Below are 19,174 nucleotides of genomic sequence, written 5' to 3'. Positions count from 1 at the left end.
CGCGGGCTTTTCTCATTATGGTTTCCTTATCTTTAAAGTAGTGGATACGGCAAACCACATCTCGCGGTCTGTTTGGGTTGTCTGGCTTTGGGCCTAGAGTCCTATGTATACGGTCAATCTCAATCGGGCTCTCAGGACCCCTCTGCAGCAGTGAGCCAAAGAAATTGCGGGCCCAGTCCTCCAGCTGTGTTGGTGTGATCTCCTCCGAAAGGCCCCTCAGGCGCAGGTTATTTCGCCTGTGGCGGTTCTCAATGTCGTCAATGTGCGTCAAAATGTCCGTTAACTGTATAGCTTGGGCGTTAATTGCTTGGCTATGGGCGTCTAATGTTGAAAAAACCTTCTCTTGCGACTCTTCCACAGTGCTTAGCCTGTTGCCCACTTGCTTGATCTCTTGTTGCAGCGTAAACATAGCTTCCTTATGGGTGGCCTCCAACCTTAGGAAGTCACTTTTGGTTGGTAGTGCGCGTAAGTGATCCCTCCAATCCCACTCGTCCTCAGGCGAGAGGTCTCTGAGCTGCGGGTACGGTCTGGGCGTATTGGGTCTGGCTGCAATGGTAGCGCTTCTGTGAGTTTTATGTGTTGGGTTATAGTTCCCCTCTAGCAAGCTGGCACTGCCACTACCCCCTTCCATGTCACGTGGGCCGGGGCCCCGATTGTCCCCTTTTATATTTTCTGGGGTTCTGGGGTGGTCATAGTCCCTTGCTGGGGAGGGCTGGGAGGCTGCAGCGCTGTGTGTAGGGGAGATTCCCTCTGTGCTCTGCTGTGTCAAGCCCTGTGCTTGGCTGTGTGGAGTCACCGGGGGAGAAGAGGATTCAGCAGCCCCTCTGTACTTATCTGTCCCGCCGGCTTCTAGAGCTCCCGCTGTCTCCTCTGCTCCGGGCTCTTCATCTCCGTGGTCGGCTGGGCTCAGCGCCGCGCGCACATGTTCCGGCGCCATCTTGGGGAGGGGGGGGCCGCCGAGCCGCGGCTCCCGAAGTACCGCTGTATGTTCGGCGGGACCTCTTCAGCGGCGTCCGGCGGCTTCCCAGTTCCTCTCTTCTTCACCATGGCTCTCCTGGGTCTTCTTCCTGCTTTTGGTCCGCGTTGGGGTGAGTTTCGCCGGTGGCTGTAGCGGGAGCGTGGGACTCACACGTCCTACTCCTGCATAGTTAGGCTCCGCCCCCCACCAGGTAGTTTTAGACTCACTGTTTTGGTGAAGGACCGACCTCTGAAAGATCCTCCTCCTCTCTGCCGTGGATCACCAAGGGAGCGGAATGAGTCTTCACTCAACCTTGGGAAGAACATGTCAATACTGCTTTCTCTCTTGCACGAGTACCTCCTCCTCCGACATGACCTCTCTCCTCCAACGCCTGACTACAACCACCACTCTCTCACTCCTGGCTGCAACCCACTTAGTGCTCACTGACTCCTCCTTGTATCTTCTCTTCTCCTTCCCGCACTTTCTCTACTCCTCCCCCTCTGCATAGAGCCTTGAGTTGCTGTTTTCCCACCCTTGGACTCTGCACCAGTGAGGCAGATTTGTGCTCGTATCAGTACATAGTACTGTACTTTTTGCACACGCAGGGACTGTTCACATGCATGTGACACACCCCTACTGGGGTTTAAAAGGCTGTTTAGCCTAAGGAGGTCCAGATGTGTTCTTTTTTTCTTTTTTCATGATTTGCACAGTATATTGCGCATTGGTGTGCAAATTGAGTGTGCACCTTCCATAGACTTTTATGGGGTGCAAATATGCAGGAATATAGAACAGCTCCTGTTTTTTTCCAATGATCATATTAGAAGCAGAATTGTTTATGAGCCTATTCAAATCAGTGAGTTCTATTCTCTGGGTATTGGGTCTTAGTGGTGAAGTCTTCACTGATCAGACTTTTATCACTTATCGATTAATGCTAAAGTTTAATTTTGGGAATACCCCTTTAAAGTCAGCAAAGGGACCCATACACAAAAGGTTAAATGGCCAGTTTGGCCAGTCATAAAGTGTGCCCAGTTTTACCAAAGGGCAGATGTTGGGTGAAAGGAGGATTGGAGTTGTTGGAATTCAACATGCCCAATCCTTTGTTGCTACAGGAAATAATTGCTACTAGACAGGTCAAGCAATGGGTTATGTACTTCTCCCCATTGAAAAAACATACGTACTCAGCTGAAATAAATGTGCATATTTATTAATGGTTCGAGAAGAGCTGTCAGCTAAATGTATTATAGTAACAGCATTTAGGCTGAAAAAAGCCATCCAGTTCAGCTTATTTTCCTGCAATGTTGATCCAGAGAAAGGCAAAAAACCCCATTGAGGTAGAAGCCAATTTTCCTTATTTTAGGGAAAAAAATTCCTTCATGACTCCAAATCTGGCAATCAGAATAATCCCTGGATCACCGACCCTTCTGAAGTAATCAGCAACTTTTACATGGAATTGTTACAGTATACTACCCTTGATACGCCAGTGCGGGGGCCCTATATCTCACCCACAACCCCTGTCTCTGCCTGCTTGCCTGCACTCCTGGCTAACCCCAGGCGGGCAACTGGGCGGCAGTCCCTACTCTGACTAGGGACCGAAAAGGGACGCTGGCGTACCTGGATGGGAAGGGTAGAATACCGACAGGAAAGGCAGATGGAATTACCAACACGAACGATGCTTGAGCAGAGCAGAGGCAGATGGAAAAACCTGTCTGATAACAGCAGAGAATAGCAATATGTGTTTAAGCCCTTTAACAGTAGAATTTGTACATGTTTTTGCATGATTTATCATAAAATCATAAGGTAAGCAAAAACAATATTTCATTAGTCCAAATCTCATTGTAGTTTTCATCTATCTGTCTTACAGAGGCAGAGCTTCAGCTACACTCAGAGACCGCAGATTCTTTGAGGTATAGTATAAGTAGCTACGTCCAAATGTAGATTATGGTAAATACTTTGTTTCCCTCTCTGCTTCAGTTTTTGTGCCTCTTTACATTTTTCATGCCAAGCCAACCTTAAATATATTTCAGTAAATTACATTGTTCCCTGCAGAACTGACTTCATAATCTATCCATTGTGATGTTTCTAGATAGATCAGATAATCTATAACTTACATACATTTGTATCTTCTGATAAAGTTACAAAAAGTAGGGGCCCCTCCCTATCTTGGAATGAGGAATAGGGAGGCTAGTTCAGAAAACCCACTACACAGGTGAAAAAGATAAAACTTTATTCAGCTACTACACACTAAGGGCTCCCACCCTCTGGCGTTTTTTTCTCCACTGCGCTGCGAGGGTAAGTGAAAACTCTCGCAGAGCAGTGCGAGAAAATCGCTGGAATATCGCTGCGACATCGCCAGTCTTTTCAATGTAGCCAGCGGCAGCAGTGCTAGCCCCATTAAAAAGATATGGAGAATGCCGCGGACTTCTGCCACAGACCACGGGGAAGAAGGAATCCTTTGTCACAGCTGTGACAGCTGTCACAGCTGTGGCAGAAGTCCGCAGCATACTATCCCATTGCTTTCAATCGGATCGGCACATTGAAAGCAGTGGTTTCTGACAAGCCCCGCAGAATGATTATCGGAGAAGGGCTTGAAATATAAGCCCTTCCCCGATAATCACCAAAAAGTAGTTAAAAAAATAATAAAGTTACTCACCTCTCCTGCTGTCAGCCGTGTCCTCTTAAAGGGGTTGTCCCGCGCCGAAACGGTTTTTTTTTTTTTTCAATAGCCCCCCGTTCGGCGCGAGACAAACCCGATGCATGTGTTGAAAAAAAAAAAACGGATAGTACTTACCCGAATCCCCGCGCTCCGGTGACTTCTTACTTACCTTGCGAAGATGGCCGCCGGGATCTTCACCCTCGGTGGACCGCAGGTCTTCTGTGCGGTCCATTGCCGATTCCAGCCTCCTGATTGGCTGGAATCGGCACACGTGACGGGGCGGAGCTACGAGGAGCAGCTTTCCAGCACGAGCAGCGCCATTCAACACGGAGAAGACCGGACTGCGCAAGCGTGCCTAATCAGGCGATTAGACGCTGAAAATTAGACGGCACCATGGCGACGGGGACGCTAGCAACGGAACAGGTAAGTGAATAACTTCTGTATGGCTCATAATTAATGCACAATGTACATTACAAAGTGCATTAATATGGCCATACAGAAGTGTATACCCCAACTTTGTTTCGCGGGACAACCCCTTTAATGGTCCATCCAAATGTGTTGCAGGATTTTACTCATCCACAAATTGGCCCACAAGATAGGTTCCCATTTTTATGCATTTTGCATTTTATAGACACCATTGCTCATCTGTCACCCATGGCACAACTCTTGTCCACCTCATCTGAACTAAACACTCAACATTAACTTCTGGATATAATTTGCCCCATACAGCTCTCTGCTGATATTTGCAATTGTGCTGTGCACTTAACATGCAATTCCCTGCAACTGATCTTACTATAGTTAAGTATCCTTTGATTATAGTACTACGTTCACAAAGCCCCAGAGGTCTTATTTTTGCTTCATAAACCTCGATGGGTATATACATAAATCACCCACAGCAAAACTCAGAATTGGGCTGTTACCTCCCCCCCAACGAATAATATTGGAGACAGAATATCCATAACATAGCTGCTATGTTCGTGTGGGCAAGTGAGCACTGGGCCCACATGAACGTGACCCAGAAGGATAAGGAACACCAGATGAACTACTACAGATTAGCACCTCTCCCGATCTTCTTGGAGGGTAAGAGACCACGGACCTAACAGAGACTGACAATAACTCAAACACTCACCAAACATCCCCGCATGCATAAGCAGATGGAATTGCTATAATAAGTACGAGGTATTGGTTTGTATATTGGCCAAAATACTTAAGCCCGCAAGCCACATCAAGGCTCCTTATTGTCTTGCGGGTCCCAACACTACCAAGGAAATTAAAGCCAGACTTGCACACACATGATACAACAAGACACCAATCCCACCGAATGCTGCACTGAAAAGGCAACAAGACACAGAAGGCAGCACAGACAAGGAAACATGACTGCTCATCCTGGAACCCAGTAGACACTGAAAGAAGCTGGTATATATGTGATCACAGATCTTGGGGATTGGCTGACTTGAGCAAACCGCACCTAGCTAGCTAAATCAACCACCTGTGGAGCTGTGCTGCTAGAAACATTGAGGGAAAACAGGTTCCAGCACAGCACGTATTAGCACAGTTATATAATGCTGACCTTAGTAACCCCTCTCTCCCTCCCCCCCAAATGTGCACAGTGCTTATTTCTTATCTGAACTATGTTCTGTCTATAACAGTCAAAATTGTATTATCATATCTGGTACACCTGCTTGTTTTAAAAAAAAAAATTATAATCAAGGCCAAATGCACTTATTTCTTACATTTGGTGTGTCTATTCCCTTGCAGTGTTTATATAATTTCTGCATTCAAGTTGCCTGGGTAATGTTCAGACGCAAGAAATTGGAAGCAATTCAGGCAGAGGTTGGCAGAATATTGCGAACCAACAATTTTAATCCTGCCCTCAGGCTGAAAGATACAGTGCCAAGCAGAAACCTGTCTGGGAACAAGAAGAAAATGGCTACATATGCCGAAGACAGGTATAAGACAATATTGCATAAGACTCCTCTATGGTGCGAATGAAGTCATATAGAATAGTCTGACTCAGACACTGGGGGTCTATATACACTGGTCAAAAAATTAAGAGAGCACTAATGTTGCAGGCAGCGTAACATGGGATCTCAAGACTCCATCATGTCTGTCACATGTGCTTACTGTGAACCTGCTTTCATCTGTGACAAGAGTGGGTCGCCAGAGGTGGACCGGTCAATCCTAGTGTTCTCTGGCGAATACCAATTGAGCTGCACAGTGCTGGGCTGTAAGTACAGATCCCACTACAGGACATTGGGCCTTCATGACATCCGCATGAGTCTTTTTCTGACAGTTTGGTCAGAAACACAGGCGTACCGGCAGGGGGTGCCGGGGTCACAACGGCGACCCCGCCCCTGCGCTGGAGGGGGCCCAGAGGCCGCCTACCAGCACATACTTTCCCTTCTCCCTGCACTGTCTGCGGTTGCGGGGTTAGTGCGGTCCGGCCGACAGCAGGAGTCACAGAGGACAGTAGGAGAAGGGAGGAGGAAGTAAGTTGGAGAGACGACAGGGCAAGAGGAGGGGGGGAGGAGGGGAGGTGCAGAGAGGACAGAGACTCACCAGCACAGCACGGCATCCAGTGGACCAGGGATGATGAGATCATCTCCCTGCTGCTTCCGTCCTGCTGACACAGCTGCTCTCACCAAAGAAGTAGTCCTGGCACCAGGGTATGTATCTATCTATCCATCTGCTTGTCCGCCTGTCTGTATGTCTTTTTATGTGTCTGTCTCTATCTATCTATCTATCTATCTATCTATCTATCTATCTATCTATCTATCTCATATTTATCTATCTATCTATGAATCTCTCTCATATCTTTGTATCTATCCATCTATGTATCTATCTCTCTCTCTCTCTCTCTCTCTCTCAGGCCTCATGCCCACTTGGACGCACGGATTTCACTGCTGAATCCCGCAGTGAAATACGTGCATGCTCGCAGACATGGAGAGGGTAAATACATTATACTCGCAAATCACAGAAGATCCCTTAAAACTATAATATTTTACTATAATATATACTCGCCTCTCCGCACGCTGCGGGGCTCCCCTCCGTGCTGGCCGGATCTTCTTTCTTCCGGTCAGCGGATGTGCTCGGCACGCCGGCAGCGTGCATGCGCACCAATTTCTAAAAAAATCTCCTGTTCTCCCGCATATCCGCGGCACAGCACAAAAACGACTTCCATAGGCTTCAATGGAAGCCGCAGGAGATGTCCGTGCGACAGATCCGCAGAAAAATGGAGCATGCTGCGATTTCTTCCTGTGCATGTGACCCGCACTCTGGGAAGGAATCCCATCTGCTTGCTTTTAGCTGCCCTACCGATGCTAATGCATTCCTATGGGCAGCAAGACGCACGGATCTTTCGTGCGGGTGCCACGCGCAGATTTTATAAATAAAATCCGCACGTGGACATTGGTCCTCAGGCATAGGTACAGTTCGAGGGGGGAAAAGGGCCCCTTGGGGCCCGAGCTGAACTTTTGCACCCGGGCCCCTAAGCCTTTAGGTACGCCATGGTCAGAAACATGCAGACCAGTAGGCCATTGGAGGTCATTTTATAGATGCTTGAACTGCTCATCCTGTCCCTTGTACAAAGGAACAGATACCGGTCCTAATACTGGGTTGATGTGCAGCGTCTGAGGAGCAGGCCCCAGCTTAGGAGATAGCGGGGTAGAGTTTGGGCCTTGTCACGGGGCTCTACGGTCTCCCACCCGGAGGGTAACCAGGGACACGTCAAAGAGGCTGAGAACAGGCCATTAAAGGGGGTAACCCAACTGCAGTTCACCTTAGTGTATTGTCACGTGTGATGCCACCGTTCCATCCTCGGCGGTGAATTCCAGAAGATGCAATAAAAAGTCCATGCACACAGAGGTTCCTTTTAAAAGGCTGAACCGGGAAGGTCAGTGAAGCCATTTACTTGAGAAATAAACTTGTACAAATTGGAAACAGCCCAAAACAATCTACAGCCACCACCAGGACATTGGTGCAGGAGGATTGTGGTGTGACAGGGAGGACAGATGAATCCACAGGCTAGTTATCTGCGGGGATCTGTTCCCGGACAACTCTTCTTCTCACTCTCTTAGAACTTTCTACTGGTACACATTCACAGTTTAGGAAATGCACTCAGCCCTACACGGTGGACTCTCGCAGGTTTGCGGTTTCTCTTGGTGTTCAGCATAGAGGCCTGGGTAGAAGGGATCCAGGACACACACAGAATTCTCTCCACCTCCTCTATCTTCCCTGTACACAGACTGAAGGTGTCTGTGTGCAGACAGGCTCCTGACTTGACAGAAAAAGCTCACTCATCCACCTTGCAAAAACATATATAAAACAAGGTCACACGACATACAAAAGATACATTTCCAGACATAGCCCAGACAGTAACCCATTCAGTGCTGCAGCTATGTAATACACATCATATTCACTCACATAGAAGACACTGACAACACATAAGCACAAAACATACGTAGACCATTCAGAAACGTCTAGAAACTTCTGTACATTGACTTCTGTACACTACAGATGCCCTCTTTGTGTAATGGCCCATGTCCTGTTATCTCCTATGCTCTTGAGACTGTGCTGGAAGAAACAGCGAACCTTCTTGTGACAGCATGTATGGATGTGCTATTCTGGAGGACCAGGACTACCTGTGTACCCTGATTGGGCTGCAGGTATTGCCTCGTGCTACCAGTAGTGACAAGGATACTAGCAAAACTAAAGAAGAATCAGTCAGGAGGGATAAGGAGAGTAATGCACTGTGTCCACCACATGCAAAACCATTCCCTTTTTGGTGGTTTGAAGAGGGATGCAACTAAAAAACTTTTTTAGGGTTGTCTTGCTATGACCTCTCCAGTGCACCTGCTGTCACTTTAATTTGCATCAAAGCAAGTGAAATTGATTCACAATCACTTCTGCTTCTGAACTGGACAACATACCTGAAGTTTAAGTGATTTGGGATTACACTATGATGCTTAAGTGTTCCCTTAAGGCAGTCCAAATATAAAACCACATAGCTAAAAAAGGCAAAAACGGGGGGGGGGGGGGGGGGGGGTGCAGTTATCATAGATGAGCACCCCACAACTAACGAGAACACAAACACTAACTTAAAAGTCAAATTTTGTGGGTTGAGCAGGGGTTGGCCACAGCTTTATTGATATATGATGTGTAAACTTTATTAGTTTATTATTTCTGAAAATATATTAATAAATAAATTGTAGCACAACCAAAGTTTTATAGAGTATTAAACGCGGTAGGAGCAGGGACCTGGATGTTACGTTCGTGTGGACAAATAAGCACAGGGCCCACAGGAACGTGCCCAAAATCGCTAGTTATAAGACAAATACAGGGACCTAAAACGGAATTCAGACTGGACGTGCTGACGGAAACACCAACTGGACAGAGAACTGCATACTGCAGACTGGACTGACGAACAGACATAACATAGGGACTGACAAATGACCACAACACTCACCTTGCATACCTGTACAAACAAGTTGATGATATAGCTTTAAAAGTACGAGGTATTGGTTCATACATTGGCCAATGAACTTAAGCTGCATGGCCATGACAAGGCTCCTCCTGTCTTGCAGTCCCTACACTAGCAAGACACATCTACTAGAGGACCCTAAGGGACACCCTAGCCCAGAAATGGCAAATAACTCAGGAGGACTAAGCAGAGAAAAACTGACAGAAAACTGACAGAAAATAAATGTAAGAATGGACATGAACCAACAAGACACCAAACACACAGCAAGCTGCAATGGACAAGGATACCAAACACACAGCAAGCTGCACAGACAAGAATACATGACTGCTCACTCTGAACACCAAACAGATACTGACAGGAGCGCATATGTGAGCAAATACCCAGGGGATTGGCTAGCAGGAGATCACCACAACCAGCCAGCTCAATTTGCCACACCTGTGGGGCTGTGCTGCTAGAAACCTATGTGGTACAACAAATCCCAGCAGCACAACCTAACAGTACCTCCCCTTAAAAAAGGGGCCTCTGGACCCTTTAAAAAAAGGGGCCTTTGGACCCTTTAAGCATAAAAAAGTATGCAATTTCTCCAAAAGACTCCCACGCAGTACAGGACTTACCCAACGGCCTAGTACTGCCGCAAATATGTCACAACCAGGATAGGCGTAGCACAGGACTTATCCGACAGGCCTGATGCAAACACACAACATATCCTATCAAGGAGGGAGCAAATTTAAAACTTAACGTGCATGTAGCCAGAGAGGAAAACATGGCAACCCTCCCTACTGACATAGCGTGCACAGGACTTATCCATACGGGCCTGATGCGGATGCCAACCAGTCAGCAGGAGAAGGGAAAAAGCTCAGGTACATACCGCACAGAGTCTGCAGCAAATACAAAGGCTGGACATTAAATTACATCCACTGGGCGCAGCTCACCACAGCACGGACACTGGGACAGAATTCAGACTGCATAACTCTGGACGGGTAACGGACAGAGCTGGAACTCAGAACACAGAATGGAAGATTGACTCTAGGCTGCCAGGAGGATGGCAGGTCCCTACCTAATAAGCAGGGCAATTGCCTCGATAAATGCAGCCCCACGCTAGAACCTCGGGCCTGCTAACCCTGAAGAGTGATACATGGAACCAGGCGGAAACTGACAGCAAAACAAAAACAGACTGAACAAAGCCCTAACATCCGCCTACCAATGTGCTAGGGGACAGGATACAGATCGGGCGGAACACACAGTTCCTAAAGTCCGCTAAGCAAGGGACAAAGGACTGTAATCGGATCAGGCAGAACAGACAGACAGGGCCCTAAAGTCTGCCTACCAACGGACAAAGAGGACAGAATAGAGATCAGGCGTCTGGCCACCAACGGACTGAAAGGCATACAGGAACAGGGACCAGATGTCCAACAACCAATGGACGGGTGGATCAGACAGGACAGAATACAGACACTAACACATGCATACAACTTACTGCATACGTAACATAATGCATAGCAACATAATCCATGCCAACATACAACATATTGCAAACGAACACAATGCCCCCCAGTTACAAAAGGGGGCGCATTATGTTACGTTCGTGTGGGCAAATAAGCACAGAGCCCACACAAATGTGCCCAAACAGGAGTTAGAGCCACAAACAAGGGAATCTAAACTGATTTCAGACTGGACGTGCTGATGGAAACACCAACTGGACAGAAAACTGCATACTGCGGACTGGACTGACGGACAGACATAACATAGGGACTGACAAATGACCAAAACACTCACCTTACATACCTGTACAAATAAGCGGATGATACAGCTTTAAAAGTACGAGGTATTGGTTCATACATTGGCCAATGAACTTAAGCCGCACGGCCATGACAAGGCTCCTCGTGTCTTGCGGTCCCTACTCTAGCAAGACACATCTACTAGAGGACCCTAAGAGACACCCTAGCCCAGAAATGGCAAATAACTCAGCAGGACAAAGCCGAGACAAACTGACATAAAGCTGACAGAAAATAAATGCAAAAACGGACATGAACCAACAAGACACCAAACACACAGCAAGCTGAAATGGACAAGGACACCAAACACACAGCAAGCTGCACGGACAAGGGTACATGACTGCTCACTCTGAACACCAAACAGATACTGACAGGAGCTGGGTATATAAGTGATCAAATACCCAGGGGATTGGCTAGCAGGAGAACACCACACCCAGCCAGCAAAATCATTCCACACCTGTGGGGCTGTGCTGCTAGAAACCTATGTGGTACAACAGATCCCAGCAGCACGACCTAACTCTGGATTGCTACACCGAGACCGGGTATGTGGGTCCTGTCTACCAAACTACAACACCCGTCAGCTGTAACAACATGTAATACATTGAAAACAAAATAAACAATAAAAAAGAACTTGGGAAGGATGGGAGGGTGGGAAGTTCCAGACACTAAAAAGGGGCCATCACCTTTCCTGCACTGTCCTAAATAGCCGACTCTCCACCCCCCACACTGAGCTCCATATTCCCCTGCATTAGAGTGCCCAAAACTTAGGGAACCAGGCACCGCATAAGCCCAGTTGACCCCTGCTGTGCCGCTTACCCCCTCTTAAAGGAACCCAACCACAGTTACCACTATGACACCTGAGGGCTTACATTATTTTTTGAGCAGTGTAGATATTGTGTGGTTTATCAGTAAAGTCCTATTTCTGGCTCTTATAACTGAGCTCCTTCTGCACACCACTTTATCTTGTGTCTGATAAAACAATATATTTTTGAATCCTGCATACTAATCATAGTATGCCATGCTATAATGTATTATGAGACATTTCAATGGAAACTTATGTCCACAGATCAAAGGGCTAATTGGCTTCTGCTCTTGGGGTTTTTTGCCTTCCTCTGGATCAACAAAACAGGAGGCTAGACAGGCTGGACTAGATGGACATTGTCTTCATTCAGCCTTACGAACTATGTTACTATGTCACAGAACGTAAGGTTTGTAGCTGTACAAATTATATTGGAGCCGCACCCTGAACTTCCAACTATGATGCCGTTGCCGTAGGCTCCGATATACGATTTATGACATGAATAATGGATGATCACTCAGAAACACACACCCATAATATCTTATTATAGTTATTTAGGACATTTATATAGATAAAATGTATTCAAATACTTTAACACATATGTGCCATTTTGGTATGACCTATTCTTTTATTCTTCAATAAAATTAAAATTAAAATTGTCTACAAACTACAGGTGGGCATCCAGCCTTGTAGATCTGTGCTATAATTTATGCCATTTTCTGATGTAAATTATAGTAAATTTACCCTTTCCCTTTTCCCCAAACCCCAATCACTTTTCCAAAAAGTATCGTGACACACAAGAAAATTGAGCAGATACATCATGCACCAAAATTTGGAACTTTTCTCCACTAGAACAGTGGTGCAAAGAAAGTGATAAATTACTCCCTCTGTGTCAATTGAAGATATTCAGAAAGTGAAGTTATTCTGATGGTGGTATTGTCTCCGTGACAGGTTGGTTATGTGGCCCTCTGTACCATTAGGCCTCTTTCACACGGACTACAAAATCATCGCTATAAAACGCATGTATGTGAAGATCATGGTTTTCAATGGGTTCTTTCAGGCTACAAAACATCTCATGTGAAAGAACCCAATGGACACCACGGGCTTCACATACATACATTTAGTAGCGATGAATTTGTAGCGAGATTTTGTAGCACGTGTGAAAGAGTTAAAAGGTTTGTATGACATTATGGGGGGAAAAAAGATTTTTTTTATAATAAACAATGCCATTCTTATCCATAGGCTGGATTTAGTAATGCAGGGCAGCACCATTCACATTAATAGAGTAGGGCTGCGATACCAGAGATGGCCCGTGGAAAAGCATGAAGCTATTTCTTCTTGGTCATGCAGCCTTGTGGCTAAACCACCTAAAAGAGATTGCCATTTTCCCCTATTTTTGGTTTTTCCTCCCCCCTTTTAAAAAATTGTAACTCCTTTATTTATCCATCAACGTAGCTGTATAAGGGTTTGTTCTTTGCAGGACAAGTTGTATTTTTCACTGGTACTATTTAATGTACCATATAATGTACTGAAAAACGTCTAAAGAATACTAAGTGGACTAAAATGAAAAAATAAAACCCAAATTCTACCATTTTCGGTACGTCTTGTTTCTACGGCGCACAAATTGCAACAAAAGTTACCTAATAACTTTATTCTATGGGTCAGTATGATTACTATAATACCAAACTTCTATAGTTTTTTTTCTTGCTGTACTACTTTTACTTTTTTCTTTCAAGGATATTTAATTTTTTTTAATTATTTTCTGTCGCCATCTTCTGAGCACAATGGCTTTTTAATTTTTTTCTGTCAACACAGTTATGCAAGGGCTCATTTTCTGCGAGATGTCCTGGTACCATTGTGTTGGTACCATTTTGTAATACATACAACTTTTGATCGCTTTTTATTGTATTTTTTCTTGGAGATAGGGTGACCAAAAAAGTGCATTTCTGGCGCTCTATTTTGTTTCTGGCAACATTCATCGTGCGGAGTAAATAATGCGCTACTTTAATAAGTATTTAATAAGATCGGAATTTAAGGACACAGAGATACCAAATATGTATTTTTGTTTTATTTAGATTTTTTAAATTATAAATATTGCAAAACTTAAAAAAAAAAAACTTTTATAACTTTTTTTAAAAATAATTATATTAACGTAGTAAAACTTTACTGATCTTATTTTTACTTTTCTTTTTAGTCCCCAGAGGGGACAACCACCTCTAATGCTTTGTTCGCTCCTGCAGTATGATGTAATGCCGCAGCATTACATCATACTGCAATCGGGCTGACATTCTATCAAGCCACCCACGGGCATGGCTTGATAGGCATTCTGCCAAGACAGCCCTGGGGCCTTTCAAAAGGCCCCTGACTGCCATGACACTCGCACCGCTCCCTGCGATCTAAACGGGATTTAAGTGCCGCTGTCAGAATTGTTAATGTTAATCCATGGACAGCACATAGGCTCATTTAGGCCATTGAGGCACATGGATGTTTTTCACTCAGACCAAAAGTCCACATGAGAATACCCTGGGCGTGTCTTATTCCTGTCTGTTTCATGGACAAGAAGTAGGAAGTGCAAATGCATGTCAATTTGCTGCACCTGTGTATATCACACAGCACACGGACTGTGAGTTGAAAGCACAACAAGGCAGGAAAAATGCAGTCCTAAGCTCTCACTCATGACCTGAAGGTTGCAAGTTCAATCCCTGTGTGGTTCAGGGAGCTGGCTCAAAGTTGACTCAGCCTTCCGTCCTTCTGATATCGGTAAAATGAGTACCCAGTTTGGTGAGAGCAATACATAAATTACTTGAAAGTGCTGTGGAATAAGTTGGCGCTATACAAATAATAAGATTTATTATTTTATGACTTATGGCTAGTGTGCACCTAGCCTTAGTCAGGCTACTCTAGAGATTGCAATAGATTGGATGCAATACTGTAAGCTTCCTAAAGAATATCCAGCTTAAGTGTATACCACACATAGGCCTAATTCCCACGGGCAGATTTCCGCGGCGTTGCCCTCAGCTATTAGGTTCTCTTGAACCTAATAGCGCAATGCTCACGGTGCGGAATTCCACCATGGAATTCCGCCCTGTGAAATCACCCGTAATTCATTGCAGTCAATGGAAGCCGTCCGTCACGCTATCTTCCGCTGTAGCACAGCGGAAGATAGCGTGAAAACGCTTTCCTGCCCACTGCTGGCCACGTCATGAGACATGTCTGGCGTGTCATGTGATGCTGTGGGCATGTCATATGACGCTGCCGACGCGTCACATGACACTGCTGGTGCGTCACATGACACTGCGCGCCATCACAGGAGGCGGGACGTCGGCCAGCGGATCCAGAGGTGAGTATGGGGTCTCTGGGGGGGGGGGGGGGGGCTGTGATGGACTCCGCTGCGGAATTCTGCTTGCGGAGCCCGTCACGGAAGTGGGCACTAGCCCTTAGTCATATTTTAGAATTACTGTGATGGTCATAGAGGTTTGTATTTTATATAAGATTGAATTTACATTAGTATTGTTTATTTTTGTAACAGGAAAGCTAATGCCCAACGACCTCCCATAAAGAAAATCCTCACCCAGTGTTCCCCTGTACTCAGCTCCTTAATTCCAACTCCCAAGGAAAGATCACAGTACCTGTTCCAACAACATGAACTTCATCCAAAAAGCACAGAATACCTGGATATTGAAGAGCTTCCAGAGTACAACATGCCAGCCTGGTGAGCAGTGTAACATGCAAGTTAGTCTACTGCAGCCTCTTCCTGCTACCCACTCTTTATCTGTATTGCCAAGCTGTGCTCTTCAATCTTGAGAAGTTGCATGATTCTGGCTACATGTAGTCAGCACTAGGGGGAGCTAATGTCAGATAGTAGTACAGATAGCATAGAATACAGAGAAAGCTGTTTAAAGGGATTTTCCAGTGAAATACTATTGATTACCTATCATCAGGATAGGTCATCAATAGATTATTGGCCGGGGTCTGCCGTTCGGGGCCCTCACCAATCAGCTGAGCGGGCGCATGCTGTCTGTGCTGCAAATACACAGAAGTTGGAGCGGCGAACCCTAGCCAATCAACTATTGCTAACCTATGCTGATGATAGGCTGGGCATAGGGTCGGATTTCGCTGTGGAATCCGACCCTTTCATGTGCAGACGGCCTAATTGTAGCGATAAAGAGACTTGCATTTACAAGGGGTAAAAGGAAGTATGTGAGATCCCAGCCATGACTCCTGACTAGAGATGAGCGAGCATACTCGCTAAGACTAACTACTCGAGCGAGTAGTGCCTTAGTCGAGTATCTGCCCGCTCGTCTCTAAAGATTTGGCTGCTGGTGCTGGTGACAGGTGAGTTGCGGGAGTGAGCAGGGGGGAGCGGGGGAGATAGAGGGATCTCCCCTCAGTTCCTCCTCGTTCTCCGCCATCGCTCACCACCCGCCGCCGGCAGCCGAATCTTTAGAGACGAGCGGGAGGATACTCGGCTAAGACACTACTCGCTCGAGTAGTTAGCCTTAGCGAGTATACTCGCTCATCTCTACTCCTGACCTATCTGCTCAAACTATCTGCAAAATCTCTGTAGCTACTACAGCCACTCATGCATTCAGATCTACCAAGTCCATATTAGGACATTCTCAGATGTCATAGTCAAACTTCATATTAATGAAAGATTGACCACTGATGCTGACACTTGATACCGATGCCTGACACTGATACCGACGCTGACACCATCACCAACTCTGACATCTAATTTTGAAATCAATTGTCATATAACCCCTTTAAGTGTATAGGAAAACTGAATAAGAAATTATCAAAAAGTTGTATGCACCCGAAAATGGTACAAAGAAAAGTTTCAGTTGGTCCCACAAAAAATAAGCACGGCATAGCTCAGTCAACTGAAAAAAGTTTTATGGGTCTTTAATGCTTGTCTTTCCTCTGCTAGCAAAGAGATATAATGCCGGCAAATGATAACTTTGTCGTCATAAAAGATTTGATCAATGACCAAGAAACAAATTCTCACTGATCGTACACATGTTTATACTGGACAGTGATTGAGAACATTTCCCCAATTCAATAATATTTGGCGTGATAATTGTTCTATTACAAGGCCTTTTGCTATTAGTGAAAAGCTTAACAAGGGTACATCACATGACCTTGGATACCTCAATTTTCCTTGAGGTTCTTTTGTCTTAAATTCATGTATTTCCACCACTTGCATCATTTTGAACATATACACTACAAGTACTGATGAAAGGAATATTACTTTACAGTAACAGGGCAGTGGCTCATTTGAATGTAAAAGTAATATCCAGGTGCGGTTTGTGTATGAGCCAAAAATCTGAAAACTTGACAAGACACGAGAACAGCTATTCATTTCACGTTCTTCTTTCTTTCCAAACAGTGTTGGGATAATAGGAGAACCTATGAGGCAATTTCACTTTCATGATCTTACACCAATTGGGGTTGATGAAGAGGAGGAACCAGAGCCTGAGAAACAAAACGGTTCTTCATCTTTGGACTTCCAAGGCTTTTCAGGTTATCACTCACCAATACGACCTACTACTGGCCGCCAGAGCCAGGTAGTATCAAGAGCAACCACTGAGGCCACATATTCTGATATTTATTGAGGATTATGTAATGAACTAACCAAACAAGCAATGGACTATAGGAACTAAACATTTACTATATGCCAGCTATGGACTCAAGGTGCATTTACATTGCAAAGATGATCGCTCAATACATGGCTTTTGAGCGATCATTTTGCATAAACTACTACTTGGTACTAATGCCTAATAGTACCAATTACCGTAGTAACGTGTGAGATGCCAGGAGCTGTAGTCGGGAAACAGACCACCCGCTGTTCCTTGATTACATTCCTTTTGTTCTGTTGGCAGGGCTGACAGCTGAGAACAGCTGGTACAATGCAATCAGCTGTAATCAGCTCTCCGCGGGCAGAGCACAGCTTGCGGTCCTGCTTATCATCTGTTTTGCTGAATGATAGTTTTCAAGCAGAACTGAAAACCGTCATTTGGCAGAAAACTGAAAGATGGGCACATTTACACCCAATGATTATTGCTCAAAAGATGGCTTTTGAGCGGATTTTGAGCAATAATTGTTGTGCCTAAATGGGCCTTTACTTAATAGATCATGGATTTACTAAACCAAATTGTTTACAAGAACAATGGACTACAGGCAGAGGATGCAGTTGCACTCGAGCCCTGGAGCCTTAGGGGGTCCATAAGGTCTCAGTTCCCCATATGAGGAAACCAGTACTATAAATAAAGATTGTATTTGGGGTCCCAGTTACAATTTTGCACTGCAGTCTAGCAGCTTCAAATTACACCTCTGACTACAGGATGTGGTTTTGCTACTTTGGCCATTATGTGGACTATAGATTCACTCAAACTAGGTCACATCCAGTTTTAAGCAATTTTCGGATTACACATATTTTTGTATATACATATGTATTTTTTGCTGAAGCTATGTGTTTTTTTTGTATAGTTTGATAAAGGGCCTCTAGCCCAAAACATTGCATTATTTGTATACATCTGAAGTTTTCTAATAAATCTTCAAGATTTCACATTTGATTCTTAAGTGTGTGCTGTCCATTTTCTACATTCTACAGTTCCTGAAATCTGTGACTGTGACTTCTGGATATTGCACTACATTTTAAACCATTATAGAGTGTGCTTCATCTACGTTTGTTGAGGCTGCTGCATCCAATCACAGACCTCAGTGGCCGTTAAGGTCTTTGATTCGCTGCAGCGGCCTAAGGCTGCCTGTCCACAGGCGTAGCAATATCCCGCGGCAGATCGCTGCCGCCAGGGAGTGGGAGACAGCTGACGATTCTCCGCACTGAGCCTATTAGAATCACGGCAAATTGCAGCATGCTGTAATTTTAATCCCGCGAGTGGAGAATCGCTATGATTCTCAGCTCGCGCACGCCGTGGCTGCACTTTCCATAGAAACGCTAAGGAAATCTTCAGACAGCGTGATTCGCTGGCAATTTATCGCCGGCGGAATGGCGCTTGTGAACATGCAGCCTACGACACTCTGTTCACGGATTGATTCTGCAGCTGTAAACAAACCCCACAGGGTGAGCTGTGGGGACCCAGATGGATGAGTATATTCCAGGACCCAAACAATGAACTTCTTTAAAACGCCATGCATTTTTCCAAAATCCTAAAACACCCATGTTTTTGTGTTTCAGACCCTTAGAGCCCTTAATCATAACAAGGTGTTATATGGACACTGTGAGAAATATAACTGAGGGAAAACCAAGGAAAAGGAAGAGCAGGGTAAAGGGTGGGCGGGGAAGAGAAAAAACAGAGAAACAAACAAACAAACAAAAACGATGTGTGTATATATATATATATATATATATATATATATATATGAAAATAGATAATGCAAAGGAATAAATATATGCAAGAATATAATAATACAAATGAAGATCTTACTAAATGTACATTAGATCCATGCGGTAATTCAAATCCCTGGGAGTCCGTGTACCCAGGGTTAAGAG

At 45.1% G+C, this 19,174-nt stretch overlaps 1 protein-coding gene across 1 annotated transcript in view; it reads left to right on the top strand.

Annotated features, from left to right (window-relative positions):
- Positions 1–18,192, top strand: part of PPP1R36 (protein phosphatase 1 regulatory subunit 36) — a 42,855-nt gene extending 24,663 nt beyond the window's left edge. Inside the window, exons 7-10 of the mRNA XM_066608180.1 lie at positions 2,820–2,862; positions 5,370–5,560; positions 15,194–15,376; positions 17,051–18,192. Coding sequence (XP_066464277.1) covers positions 2,820–2,862; positions 5,370–5,560; positions 15,194–15,376; positions 17,051–17,276 — 643 coding nt within the window. The 3' untranslated portion in view covers positions 17,277–18,192. The remainder of the gene's footprint in view (positions 1–2,819; positions 2,863–5,369; positions 5,561–15,193; positions 15,377–17,050) is intronic.
- Positions 18,193–19,174: the final 982 nt, after the last annotated feature.

This window comes from Eleutherodactylus coqui, chromosome 6 (assembly GCF_035609145.1).
Source record: "Eleutherodactylus coqui strain aEleCoq1 chromosome 6, aEleCoq1.hap1, whole genome shotgun sequence".
Lineage (NCBI taxonomy): Eukaryota > Metazoa > Chordata > Amphibia > Anura > Eleutherodactylidae > Eleutherodactylus > Eleutherodactylus coqui.
Note: the sequence above shows the minus strand (reverse complement) of the source record. Positions and strands in the feature narration are given on the sequence as shown.